General features: G+C 38.6%; 1 protein-coding gene across 2 annotated transcripts in view; it reads left to right on the top strand.

Annotated features, from left to right (window-relative positions):
* The window catches only part of gatm (glycine amidinotransferase (L-arginine:glycine amidinotransferase)), a 21,320-nt gene extending 9,277 nt beyond the window's left edge, over positions 1 to 12,043 (top strand). Inside the window, exons 6-9 of one of the 2 annotated variants that reach the window (XM_079826017.1) lie at positions 4,224 to 4,388; positions 4,473 to 4,536; positions 5,119 to 5,235; positions 11,194 to 12,043. In XM_079826017.1, the coding sequence (XP_079682143.1) occupies positions 4,224 to 4,388; positions 4,473 to 4,536; positions 5,119 to 5,235; positions 11,194 to 11,306 (459 nt within the window). In that variant the 3' untranslated portion in view covers positions 11,307 to 12,043. The remainder of the gene's footprint in view (positions 1 to 4,223; positions 4,389 to 4,472; positions 4,537 to 5,118; positions 5,236 to 11,193) is intronic. The other variant, XM_079826018.1, reaches the window with a different exon arrangement.
* The last annotated feature ends 2,957 nt before the right edge of the window (positions 12,044 to 15,000 follow it).

A 15,000-nucleotide genomic window follows, 5' to 3' on the forward strand; every position in this document is an offset into this window, starting at 1 on the left:
CAATCGGCCTGTAGAAAACCGCTCTAGAATCTGTATTGGGACGCAGCAGCACAGCGTCTGATGCCGTAAGATCTCTGCTCAAACTAATGATTGGCTGAAAGCGGTGTCAAATATCTGATATATCATTGGTTAAAAACGTAAACAAGCTTCCACGATGTGCTGGCTACATCATATCATAACGTTAACATGCCTAAACTCAGATGCTCAGACCTCATTTAATCCGGAATGGACAAAAGAGCACAAATTTATATTTAAAAGCACACCATGTGTCGCTGTGAGGTCAAGGGAAAGCCCCATTGACCGACAGGCCAACACGGAAAAACATCAAAGTAACCGCCGAGCCGAAGGTACGTCTTCCCTTGGGTCATTTTTTCGAGAAGCAACATCACCTCAGGATGACAAAATCATAAAATCATAATCAAAAAATCATCGATAAATCATAATCACGCAGTCAAACATCACCAGTCATACAGAAATACATCACCAAATAATTAGAAAACATCACATCTCTGGACTTCTGGAAATAACAGAAATACATAAATAAACAAATTATGAATGTGAAAAATAATTAAAAACACATTTCAGTTATTTGTTTATTTATGTATTTCTGTTATTTCCAGAAGTCCAGTGTAATGTTTTCAGGCTCTGTGCCAGACCGGCTCATCTCAGTGGTCACCAGAAGTGGACAAACTACACAACTCCATAACTCAAGTAAAAGTAGAAGTGCTACTGGTCAAATATTACTCCGTTACAAGTGAAAGTTGTAAAAAAAAATGTTTACGTAAGTAAAAGTACAGAAGTACTTGTTTATAAAAGTACTTAAGTATCAAAAGTAAATTTCCTTTTTTATGTCAATGCATTATTTTATTATTGTTGCATTGTTGTATGAATGCACGCTATAGCCATGGTGGTTTAAGCCAGTCAGTGATGCTCTATCCGACATGCTAGCATACGACCACCTTAAACTCATTTAAATACTTGTATAAATGTTACAAAACTGCTGTCACTTTAAGGCAGAATGCACAGATCCAACACACTGATACACAGCCGATATTCCCCCAACTGTGTACATTCACTTAAGACATAATCAACTTTGTTTACATGAATACTTTCCAAAATGAACATTTTGACATTTTGTGTGTATTGGTCTGTTTAAGTGCGAAAAGAAAGCTCTATTCAGTACTCGTGCTCATCTCAGAGGCACAAAACTGAGACTGAACTGAGCTCTTTCATCATCCATATGTCTATGCTTCTCTTTCTCCCTGACATTTACGTTTTTTTACATTTTATGAGACATTCATCAAGTGTATGCCAACTTAACTAATCTTTAATCTTTTCAGAAAACTGAAACACACTTTCTAGTATGGCCATGGGTGCACACACTGAGCTGAGGAACCGTCTTCCTCCATTTTGCTATAAACTGATCAGTGTTCAAAAAAGTTTGGGAATTTATGACCCTACAAAAGTGATTACTTATAGGCTGTCTTGAAAAAAAAAAAAAACATTTCATCCACTGACTTGCAAAGCTGCTACAGAAACGACTTTCGACTTCGAGGATCTTGATAGAAATGTAGTGGAGTAAAAAGTACAATACTTGTCTTTCAAATGTAGTGAAGTTAAAGTAAAAGTTTCCCTTAAAAAATAATACTTCAGTAAAGTAAATGTGCTTAGTTACTGTCCACCTCTGGTGGTCAGTTGTTGAAACAGACTCCACAATGTCTTGAATAAACACAAATACTGTGAACAAAGACTTTTTTTCCTCTTCTGTTACACACAGGTGTACATCAAGAAATCATAGATCAAATGATCTGGCAATGAATAGAGTAGACTATTGCAGAATCACTGTCACGATAACATTGATGTGATGGACTCAACTGTACTGTAGTTGCGAGTACACCAGAGTCCTGTGCGATTATTCTTGCCTCACTAATGCCGGCCTGTATGAAACTGACGAAAGCGTCGGCGCTTCTGATGGACTTTCCTTTATGACAGCGGAAACAACTCACAATACTCCGTCATGTTTAGCCACACAGATAGCACATCATTATACACTATAAACGTCTACTTTTATGTGTGTACACTCACAATAACAACAAAGGCCGAAACGGATTATTCATTACAGTTACTCCAAACGCTGTCCTCATTTCCAAATGTATTTTGTTTTTCATTTCCAAAGCATTTCTGAATTCAGTTCATATTTCCAACAAATTAAATTCAAACAAAGTGGTAAAAAAACGTTGAGTTACACTGGCAAATCAAACATTTCACTCTATATGTGGCAATGCGTCACTATAACCTGCGTACGCAAGTCGATCATTCTTCACAGATGACAGAAGACGAGACGAGTTCTGCATTAAACTCATTAAAGACAGTAGAATTACAGGAATACTGGACTCTAAACACAGAAATGCCACATTATCATGAAGAGCTTGAAGCAGAAACTCCTCATGTGTGTGTTGTGAACTTCTGTTGTTTCTTGAAGTAGAGACCAGGAGAACTTGGATAGGTTTTTCAGCAGGATTCTTTATTGAGAAAAAACGTGCTGTCTTTCCGCTGAGGTTCCAAGTCTGACTAAAGCCAGTTGAACATTGTATTTTATATACATTTCAAAGGGAGGGATTATACAGCAAGGGGAGGGGTTATACAGCAGGGGGAGGAGACACAGGAAAATAGAGACACACCCCAAACATTCCTGTCTCATCAGACGTAATTCAATCAGCATAACAGTGCCATTCAAATGCATAATCCAATCACTCAGGCAGTATTGCTCTAAACTTGTCATGGTAAATAGTCAGGAAGTACATAAAGACAAAAGACGTAATGTCTCAAACACTTACACGGCCTAACGTAATCTCCTTAGAATTTCCTCAAGTTTACTTCAAAATGTAAAACACAAATATAGATAACAATGTATATATTTGTAATCCCACATGTGCTCCAGTGTAAGGGCTTCGATGGATAACACACACGTCTCCTTACATTAATAATGTGGATGGGATGTCCATAACCCTAAAAACATACATGGCATGATTTTTTGAATGACTGATCATGAGAGGAAAAAATAGTTTTAGTCACATAACATCAGTTAATGGAAACATTTAGCAATATTCTGTAATGGAAACGCAGCTACTATCACCTCATTCTGACAGCATCAGTTTGGCCACAGCACCACCTATTGGTCAAAAGTGATAAACCATTAAATCATTATTATTGACTGTGTTTATAATTGTACAGCTCTTTTGAATAAAATGGTCTTAATTGGTCTTTAAGGGCTCATTGCTGCAGTTGGTCTGACTCTCAGACGTGTTGGCCTCAGTAATGGCTGCTATAGCTATAGTTTACTCCAGTCTTCAGTGTCTCATGATCATGATATAATCAGTGTTGGGGAAACGCATTACAAGTAACTTGAGTTACGTAATAATATGACTTTTTCCAAGTAACTAGTAAAGTAACGCATTACTTTTCAAATTTACAACAAAATATCTGAGTTACTTTTTCACATTAATTTGACTGACAGCTCATGTTGAGAGTTAGTGCAGAGGTGTGTGTGTGTGTGTGTGTGTGTGTGTGTGTGTGTGTGTGTGAACATGATGGTTATTGTAGTTCTAGACTAAATGTGAGCATTTATTTATCTCACTTGCACAATAAAGATTCTGTCCTCCTCAAAATGAATAAAATCAGTCAAATGCAAAATCAGAATACTATGCAAACCTCCAATAATTAAATGTTAAATAAAACAACTATTTTTATGCATAATCTACCTTTATATTTAATTTGCCAATGTCTTGCTGCTGACCTTTGATGATGAAAATTGCTAGATTTTTTGTTTTTATTGGTAAAACTTGTTTCTCCTGCATCTCTTCTCCATTATCCAGAGCTGCGCCCTCTAGTGTTCATGAGGGAATCTGCATTTTTACCTCAGCCTGGGGCGCATTATTTACATTTTGGTATGAAGAGGTCTTTACTGTTGCACAAAAATATAACTTTTTAACAAAACAAAAACAAGCCCAGCCCAGGTGAGAAAAAGTTACGCAAAACTATCGTAACGCATTACTTTTCTTAAAAAGTAACTAAGTAACTCAATTAGTTACTTTTTAAGGGAGTAACGCAATATTGTAATGCATAACTTTTCAAAGTAACTTTCCCCAACACTGGTGATGAGGATTTGATGCAGGCAAACGCATCGCTCTCTGAGCTCTTCAACTCCTCATATTCACACACAGGTTACAAACTTCATGGGCATCGAGTGGATGAGACGTCATCTCTCCCCCACCTACAAGATTCACATCATCTCCTTCAAAGATCCCAACCCCATGCACATCGACGCCACCTTCAACATCATCGGCCCGGGCCTGGTGCTGTCCAACCCGGACCGGCCCTGCCGACAGGTCAGGGGTCAGCTGTGTGTGTGTGTGTGTGTGTGTGTGTGTGTGTGTGTGTGTGGGAACCACTCATGATGAATCTCTCCTCAGATCGACATGTTCAAGAAGGCCGGCTGGACGGTGGTGACCCCCCCCACGCCTCTTATTCCGGACAGTAAGTTCTCACACACACACACACACACACACACACACACACACACACACACACACACACACACACACACACACACACACACACACACACACACACACACACACACACACACACACACTCACACACTCACTCTCTAAGTTACAGTGACCTCTGCTCCGAAGTCAACATTCACTTTATAAATCTTATTGTGATCAATTCATCCAGGCAAAGCGTTTTTGATCTGTAAGATTTTTAATGTCTCTTTTGTAACATTATAAATCTTTAAATTATTAAATTATAAAAATATCAATTTAATGCGTCCTTGATGAATAACCCCCCCCACACAAAAAAAATCTTACTGACCCAAAGCTTTTGAAAGATAGTATAATGTTGCAAAAGCTTCTATTTCAGATAAACACACTCTTGTAAACACACTCCACATCTTATATATTCAGACTTAAGTCAGATATGCAAATTACAACATTAAATGATCAGTTTGAATAAAGCGAACGTTGGTGTGCATGTTGCGCTTCACCTGAGAGAATCACTTCTCTGTATATCATAAAATGATGTATGGCTGAAATATGAGTACTTTCTCCTCAGATCATCCGTTGTGGATGTCGTCCAAATGGCTGTCCATGAATGTGTTGATGCTGGATGAGAAACGTGTGATGGTGGACGCCAATGAGCTGACCATACAGAAAATGTTTGAAAATCTCGGTAAGAGAGAAGTTTCTGGCTCTTCTGGAGCTCCGATAAAGCCAAAGGTCTTTTAAAAAAAATAATCTGATTACATAATGTGTTACTTGTAATGTGTTACTTTACTCGTTACATCAAAAGTAATCTGATTACATAATGCTGTTACTCATAATGCGTTACTTTACTCGCTACATGAAAAGTAATCTGATTACATAATGTTGTTACTTGTAATGCGTTACTTTACTCATTACATCAAAAGTAATCTGATTACATAATGTTGTTACTTGTAATGCGTTACTTTACTCATTACATCAAAAGTAATCTGATTACATAATGCTGTTACTTGTAATGCGTTACTTTACTCGTTTCATCAAAAGTAATCTGATTACATAATGCTGTTACTTGTAATGCGTTACTTTACTCGTTTCATCAAAAGTAATCTGATTACATAATGCTGTTACTTGTAATGAGTTACTTTACTCGTTAAATCAAAAGTAATCTGATTACATAATGCTGTTACTCATAATGCTGTTACTTTACTCGCTACATCAAAAGTAATCTGATTACATAATGCTGTTACTTGTAATGCGTTACTTTACTCATTACATCAAAAGTAATCTGATTACATAATGCTGTTACTTGTAATGAGTTACTTTACTCGTTAAATCAAAAGTAATCTGATTACATAATGCTGTTACTCATAATGCTGTTACTTTACTCGCTACATCAAAAGTAATCTGATTACATAATGCTGTTACTCATTATGCGTTACTTTACTCACTACATCAAAAGTAATCTGATTACATAATGCTGTTACTCATAATGCGTTACTTTACTCGCTACATAAAAAGTAATCTGATTACATACTCATAATGCTTTACTTTACTCGCTACATCAAAAGTAATCTGATTACATAATGCTGTTACTCATAATGCGTTACTTTACTCGCTACATCAAAAGTAATCTGATTACATACTCATAATGCGTTACTTTACTCGCTACATCAAAAGTAATCTGATTACATACTCATAAGGCGTTACTTTACTCGCTACATCAAAAGTAATCTGATTACATAATGCTGTTACTCCTAATGCGTTACTTTAGTCGTTACATCAAAAGTAATCTGATTACATAATGCTGTTACTCATAATGCGTTACTTTACTTGCTACATCAAAAGTAATCTGATTACATAATGCTGTTACTCATAATGCGTTACTTTAGTTGTTACATCAAAAGTAATCTGATTACATTATGCTGTTACTCATAATGCGTTACTTTACTCGCTACATCAAAAGTAATCTGATTACATAATGCTGTTACTCATAATGCGTTACTTTACTCGCTACATCAAAAGTAATCTGATTACATACTCATAATGCGTTACTTTACTCGTTACATCAAAAGTAATCTGATTACATTATGCTGTTACTCATAATGCGTTACTTTACTCGCTACATCAAAAGTAATCTGATTACATAATGCTGTTACTCCTAATGCGTTACTTTAGTCGTTACATCAAAAGTAATCTGATTACATAATGCTGTTACTCATAATGCGTTACTTTAGTTGTTACATCAAAAGTAATCTGATTACATTATGCTGTTACTCATAATGCGTTACTTTACTCGCTACATCAAAAGTAATCTGATTACATAATGCTGTTACTCCTAATGCGTTACTTTAGTCGTTACATCAAAAGTAATCTGATTACATAATGCTGTTACTCATAATGCGTTACTTTACTTGCTACATCAAAAGTAATCTGATTACATAATGCTGTTACTCATAATGCGTTACTTTAGTTGTTACATCAAAAGTAATCTGATTACATAATGCTGTTACTCATAATGCGTTACTTTACTTGCTACATCAAAAGTAATCTGATTACATAATGCTGTTACTCCTAATGCGTTACTTTAGTCGTTACATCAAAAGTAATCTGATTACATAATGCTGTTACTCATAATGCGTTACTTTACTTGCTACATCAAAAGTAATCTGATTACATAATGCTGTTGCCTCTGGCTTGGCGTGCTCAGTTGGGGACACTAAATTTTTCAACTAAACATCGAAATACATCTAAATAATAAACTAAATTAACCATTTAAACTAAATTACTGATCAAATTATTGATCTAAAGCCCACACTGTCACTGTATGATACTTGAAATTTTTCCAGAATGGCTATACAGCTGAATAAAATTATGCTGCATTATTTTCCTGTTTAACACTGTAAAGCTGCTTTGAAACAATCTACATTGTTAAAAGCGCTATATAAATAAAGTTGACTTGACTTGACTTGACTTTACTTGCTACATCAAAAGTAATCTGATTACATAATGCTGTTACTCATAATGCGTTACTTTAGTTGTTACATCAAAAGTAATCTGATTACATTATGCTGTTACTCATAATGCGTTACTTTACTCGCTACATCAAAAGTAATCTGATTACATAATGCTGTTACTCCTAATGCGTTACTTTAGTCGTTACATCAAAAGTAATCTGATTACATAATGCTGTTACTCATAATGCGTTACTTTACTTGCTACATCAAAAGTAATCTGATTACATAATGCTGTTACTCATAATGCGTTACTTTAGTTGTTACATCAAAAGTAATCTGATTACATTATGCTGTTACTCATAATGCGTTACTTTACTCGCTACATCAAAAGTAATCTGATTACATACTCATAATGCGTTACTTTACTCGCTACATCAAAAGTAATCTGATTACATAATGCTGTTACTCATAATGCGTTACTTTACTCGCTACATCAAAAGTAATCTGATTACATACTCATAATGCGTTACTTTACTCGCTACATCAAAAGTAATCTGATTACATAATGCGTTACTCATAATGCGTTACTTTACTCGCTACATCAAAAGTAATCTGATTACATAATGCGTTACCATAGACTGCAAAAAAATATGGACGTAGTGTCCGTGACGTCACCCATAGGATTCTGATGAGCAGTTCTGAAGCGCAAAGTAGGGACGAGCCATCTTGGCAGCGCGTCATCGCGCGTCACTCCCGGATAACAGAAAATGGGCAAAAAGGCGGGACGTGGGCGGAGCTTAAGTGACGCGATGACTAACAGACAGCAGATAAATGGCTATCCACCTGTCACTCGAAATGGCCACGCCCTTAATTATGCAGAATTTTAAGGCTTTATATAATGTAAACGAATGAGTTATAAAAAAATTCACCCCCCTCACAGTTGTCATGAAGGGCAAAATGAGCCGTATAGACAAAAAGCACAATTTGTACCAGGCTGTAAACATGTTTTATTCTGCTCTAAAGTTGGCCATTTTAACATGGGGCTCAATGAGATTCTGCTCCCTTCTGGATCCTGTCCCTAGCGGCCAGTCGATGAATTGCAGTTTGAGGCACTTCCGTATTGGTTTCAAGAGAAACAGCGGGAGGTTGCCGCTTGTGCGTTACTCATAATGCGTTACTTTACTCTTTACATCAAAAGCAATCTGATTACATAATGCTGTTACTCATAATGCGTTACTTTACTCTTTACATCAAAAGCAATCTGATTACATACTCATAATGCGTTACTTTACTCGTTACATCAAAAGCAATCTGATTACATACTCATAATGCGTTACTTTACTCTTTACATCAAAAGCAATCTGATTACATAATGCTGTTACTCATAATGCGTTACTTTACTCTTTACATCAAAAGCAATCTGATTACATACTCATAATGCGTTACTTTACTCTTTACATCAAAAGCAATCTGATTACATAATGCTGTTATTCATAATGCGTTACTTTACTCTTTACATCAAAAGTAATCTGATTACATAATGCTGTTATTCATAATGCGTTACTTTACTCGCTACATCAAAAGTAATCTGATTACATATGCTGTTACTCATAATGCGTTACTTTACTCGCTAAATGAAAAGTAATCTGATTACATACTCATAATGCGTTACTTTACTCGCTACATCAAAAGTAATCTGATTACATATGCTGTTACTCATAATGCGTTACTTTACTCGCTAAATGAAAAGTAATCTGATTACATACTCATAATGCGTTACTTTACTCTTTACATCAAAAGTAATCTGATTACATAATGCGTTACTCATAATGCGTTACTTTACTCGCTACATCAAAAGTAATCTGATTACATATGCTGTTACTCATAATGCGTTACTTTACTCGCTAAATGAAAAGTAATCTGATTACATACTCATAATGCGTTACTTTACTCGCTACATCAAAAGTAATCTGATTACATAATGCTGTTACTCATAATGCGTTACTTTACTCGCTACATGAAAAGTAATCTGATTACATAATGATGTTACTCATAATGCGTTACTTTACTCGCTACATCAAAAGTAATCTGATTACATAATGCTGTTACTCATAATGCTGTTACTCATAATGCTGTTACTCATAATGCGTTTCTTTACTCGCTACATCAAAAGTAATCTGATTACATAATGCTGTTACTCATAATACGTTACTTTACTCGTTACATCAAAAGTAATCTGATTACATAATGCGTTACTCATAATGCGTTACTTTACTCGTTACATCAAAAGTAATCTGATTACATAATGCTGTTACTCATAATGCGTTACTTTACTCGCTACATCAAAAGTAATCTGATTACATAATGCTGTTACTCATAATGCGTTACTTTGCTTGCTACATCAAAAGTAATCTGATTACATAATGCTGTAACTCATAATGCGTTACTTTACTCGTTACATCAAAAGTAATATGATTACATAATGCTGTTACTCATAATGCGTTACTTTACTCGCTACATCAAAAGTAATCTGATTACATAATGCGTTACTCATAATCCGTTACTTTACTCGTTACATCAAAAGTAATCTGATTACATAATGCTGTTACTCATAATGCGTTACTTTACTCGTTACATCAAAAGTAATCTGATTACATAATGCTGTTACTCATAATGCGTTACTTTACTCGTTACATCAAAAGTAATCTGATTACATAATGCTGTTACTCATAATGCGTTACTTTACTCGCTACATCAAAAGTAATCTGATTACATAATGCGTTACTCATAATCCGTTACTTTACTCGCTACATCAAAAGTAATCTGATTACATAATGCGTTACTCATAATGCGTTACTTTACTCGTTACATCAAAAGTAATCTGATTACATAATGCTGTTACTCATAATGCGTTACTTTACTCGCTACATCAAAAGTAATCTGATTACATAATGCGTTACTCATAATCCGTTACTTTACTCGCTACATCAAAAGTAATCTGATTACATAATGCGTTACTCATAATGCGTTACTTTACTCGCTACATCAAAAGTAATCTGATTACATACTCATAATGCTTTACTTTACTCACTACATCAAAAGTAATCTGATTACATAATGCTGTTACTCATAATCCGTTACTTTACTCGTTACATCAAAAGTAATCTGATTACATAATGCTGTTACTCATAATGCGTTACTTTACTCGTTACATCAAAAGTAATCTGATTACATAATGCTGTTACTCATAATGCGTTACTTTACTCGTTACATCAAAAGTAATCTGATTACATAATGCTGTTACTCATAATACGTTACTTTAGTCGTTACATTAAAAGTAATCTGATTACATAATGCTGTTACTCATAATGCTGTTACTCATAATGCTGTTACTCATAATGCTGTTACTCATAATGCTGTTACTCATAATGCGGTTACTCATAATGCTGTTACTCATAATACGTTACTTTAGTCGTTACATTAAAAGTAATCTGATTACATAATGCTGTTACTCATAATGCTGTTACTCATAATGCTGTTACTCATAATGCTGTTACTCATAATGCTGTTACTCATAATGCGGTTACTCATAATGCTGTTACTCATAATGCTGTTACTCATAATGCTGTTACTCATAATGCTGTTACTCATAATGCTACCTGGATGTTTATGGGCTGTTTGTCGCTCCTCAGGTATTAAGACGATTAAAGTCAACATCCGCCACGCTAACTCTCTGGGCGGCGGCTTCCACTGCTGGACGACGGATGTGCGGCGCCGCGGCTCCCTCCAGTCTTACTTCCTCTAGCCTGCCAGAGACTCTTCAGTTCTGCAGTTCTTATTGAGCTCAGACTCGGCTTTTTAGGGCTTTTGTAAATGCGGCAGATGAACGTGACGAATAGAAACCTCAGTGATCTCAATAACAACTGCATTTCTGGCCGGCTGTTGTAGGAATGACTCCAGTGAAGTTAGGCAGAGCCCCCCCTCCCTCCTCACACACACACACACACACACACACACACACACACACACACACACACACACACACACACACACACACACACACACACACACACCACAGAAGAAGAGTTTCTACCTCCTATTTACCAAAAACAGAACACCTATTTAGCCTATTTTGAATTGTAATGACGTCTTATATAATGCATTTTAATGATATATCTTTTTTTTTACCCTACATGTGATGTGACAAGTGTTGATTTATAACTCAGGTATTTTTGTAGCCATATTTCAGTTATTTTGTAAGCATTTCATGAACATGTAAATATCTATATGCATTATTTTAGTGTGCATATCCTCTTCCCTCCACTAAAGTGTGTTATAGCGTCTGCCAGCATCTGATGTCATTCTCAATAGCAGGAGTCAGGAACGCTACATCCACCGGGAACGTGTTCGCAACGTTCAGGGAACGCTTGGCTGATTGTTGTGTGTGTGCTTCTCTAGTTTAACGCGTTGGGGGAGACGCTCCTCTCCAACACTGATTCTGTGTCCGGTCAAACTAATCAAATAAAGATACACTTGGAAATCAGTGTGTGTGTGTGAATCAGTGTGTGTGTGTGTGAATCAGTGTGTGTGTGTGTGAATCAGTGTGTGTGTGTGAGAATCAGTGTGTGTGTGTGTGTGTGTGGGCGCTCCTCTCCAACACTGATTCTGTGTCAGGTCAAACTAATCAAACAAAGATACACTTGGAAATCAGTGTGTGTGTGTGAATCAGTGTGTGTGAATCAGTGTGTGTGTGTGTGTGTGTGAATCAGTGTGTGTGAATCAGTGTGTGAATCTGTGTGTGTGTGTGTGTGTGTGAATCAGTGTGTGTGTGAATCGGTGTGTGTGTGTTTGTGTGTGAATCAGTGTGTGTGTGAGAATCAGTGTGTGTGTGTGTGTGTGTGTGTGAATCAGTGTGTGTGTGTGTGAATCAGTGTGTGTGTGTGTGTGAATCAGTGTGTGTGTGAATCAGTGTGTGTGAATCAGTGTGTGTGTGTGTGAATCAGTGTGTGTGTGTGTGTGTGTGAATCAGTGTGTGTGTGTGTGTGTGTGTGAATCAGTGTGTGTGTGTGTGTGTGTGAATCAGTGTGTGTGTGAATCGGTGTGTGTGTGTTTGTGTGTGAATCAGTGTGTGTGTGAGAATCAGTGTGTGTGTGTGAGAATCAGTGTGTGTGTGGGCATGTTTTTGTGAAATATCAGGACACAAACGTGTATAATGACACAGGTATTACAAAAAGAGGGTGAAATATGAGGACGTTCCCCATGTCCTCACTTTTCAAAATGCTTATAAATCACAGAATGAGGTTTTTTTCACAGAAAGTGAACTGCACAGTCTCCTGTGAGGGCTAGGTTTAGGGGCAGGGGCAGTGTGTGTGTGTGTGTGTGTGTGTGTGTGTGTGATGGGTAGGTTTAGGGGCAGTGTGTGTGTGTGTGTGTGTGTGTGTGATGGGTAGGTTTAGGGGCAGTGTGTGTGTGTGTGTGTGTGTGTGTGTGTGTGTGTGTGTGTGTGTGTGTGTGTGATGGGTAGGTTTAGGGGCAGTGTGTGTGTGTGTGTGTGTGTGTGTGTGTGTGTGAGGGGTAGGTTTAGGGGCAGTGTGTGTGTGTGTGTGTGTGTGTGTGTGTGTGTGTGTGTGTGTGTGTGTGTGTGTGTGTGTGTGTGTGTGATGGGTAGGTTTAGGGGCAGTGTGTGTGTGTGTGTGTGTGTGTGTGTGTGTGTGAGGGGTAGGTTTAGGGGCAGTGTGTGTGTGTGTGTGTGTGTGTGTGTGTGTGTGTGTGATTGGTAGGTTTAGGGGCAGTGTGTGTGTGTGTGTGTGTGTGTGTGTGTGAGGGGTAGGTTTAGGGGCAGGTGCAGTGTGTGTGTGTGTGTGTGTGTGTGTGTGTGTGTGTGTGTGTGTGTGTGTGTGATGGGTAGGTTTATGGGCAGTGTGTGTGTGTGTGTGTGTGTGTGTGTGTGTGTGTGAGGGGTAGGTTTAGGGGCAGTGTGTGTGTGTGTGTGTGTGTGTGTGTGTGTGTGTGTGTGTGTGTGTGTGTGTGTGTGTGTGTGTGTGTGATTGGTAGGTTTAGGGGCAGTGTGTGTGTGTGTGTGTGTGTGTGTGTGTGTGTGAGGGGTAGGTTTAGGGGCAGGTGCAGTGTGTGTGTGTGTGTGTGTGTGTGTGTGTGTGTGTGTGTGTGTGTGTGTGTGTGATTGGTAGGTTTAGGGGCAGTGTGTGTGTGTGTGTGTGTGTGTGTGTGTGTGTGTGATGGGTAGGTTTAGGGGCAGTGTGTGTGTGTGTGTGTGTGAGTGATGGGTAGGTTTAGGGGCAGTGTGTGTGTGTGTGTGTGTGCGTGTGTGTGTGTGTGTGTGTGTGTGATGGGTAGGTTTAGGGGCTGTGTGTGTGTGTGTGTGTGTGTGTGTGTGTGTGTGTGTGTGTGTGTGTGTGTGTGTGTGTGTGTGTGTGTGTGATGGGTAGGTTTAGGGGCAGGGGCAGTGTGTGTGTGTGTGTGTGTGTGTGTGTGTGTGTGTGTGTGTGTGTGATGGGTAGGTTTAGGGGCAGGGGCAGTGTGTGTGTGTGTGAGTGTGTGTGTGTGTGATGGGTAGGTTTAGGGGCAGGGGCAGTGTGTGTGTGTGTGTGTGTGATGGGTAGGTTTAGGGGCAGGGGCAGTGTGTGTGTGTGTGTGTGTGTGTGTGTGATGGGTAGGTTTAGGGGCAGTGTGTGTGTGTGTGTGTGTGTGTGTGTGTGTGTGTGTGTGTGTGTGATGGGTAGGTTTAGGGGCAGGGGCAGTGTGTGTGTGTGTGTGTGTGTGTGTGTGTGTGTGTGTGTGTGTGTGTGTGTGTGTGTGTGTGTGTGTGTGTGTGTGATGGGTAGGTTTAGGGGCAGTGTGTGTGTGTGTGTGTGTGTGTGTGTGTGTGTGTGTGTGATGGGTAGGTTTAGGGGCAGTGTGTGTGTGTGTGTGTGTGTGTGTGTGTGTGTGTGATGGGTAGGTTTAGGGGCAGTGTGTGTGTGTGTGTGTGTGTGTGTGTGATGGGTAGGTTTAGGGACAGTGTGTGTGTGTGTGTGTGTGTGTGTGTGTGTGTGTGTGTGTGTGTGATGGGTAGGTTTAGGGGCAGTGTGTGTGTGTGTGTGTGTGTGTGTGTGTGTGTGTGTGTGAGGGGTAGGTTTAGGGGCAGTGTGTGTGTGTGTGTGTGTGTGTGTGTGTGTGTGTGTGTGTGTGTGTGTGATGGGTAGGTTTAGGGGCAGTGTGTGTGTGTGTGTGTGTGTGTGTGTGTGTGAGGGGTAGGTTTAGGGGCAGTGTGTGTGTGTGTGTGTGTGTGTGTGTGTGTGTGTGTGTGTGTGTGTGTGTGTGTGTGTGTGTGTGTGTGTGTGTGTGTGTGATTGGTAGGTTTAGGGGCAGTGTGTGTGTGTGTGTGTGTGTGTGTGTGTGTGTGAGGGGTAGGTTTAGGGGCAGGTGCAGTGTGTGTGTGTGTGTGTGTGTGTGTGTGTGTGTGTGTGTGTGTGTGTGATGGGTAGGTTTATGGGCAGTGT

This window comes from Gobio gobio (assembly GCF_949357685.1).
Source record: "Gobio gobio genome assembly, chromosome: 9".
Taxonomy (NCBI): domain Eukaryota; kingdom Metazoa; phylum Chordata; class Actinopteri; order Cypriniformes; family Gobionidae; genus Gobio; species Gobio gobio.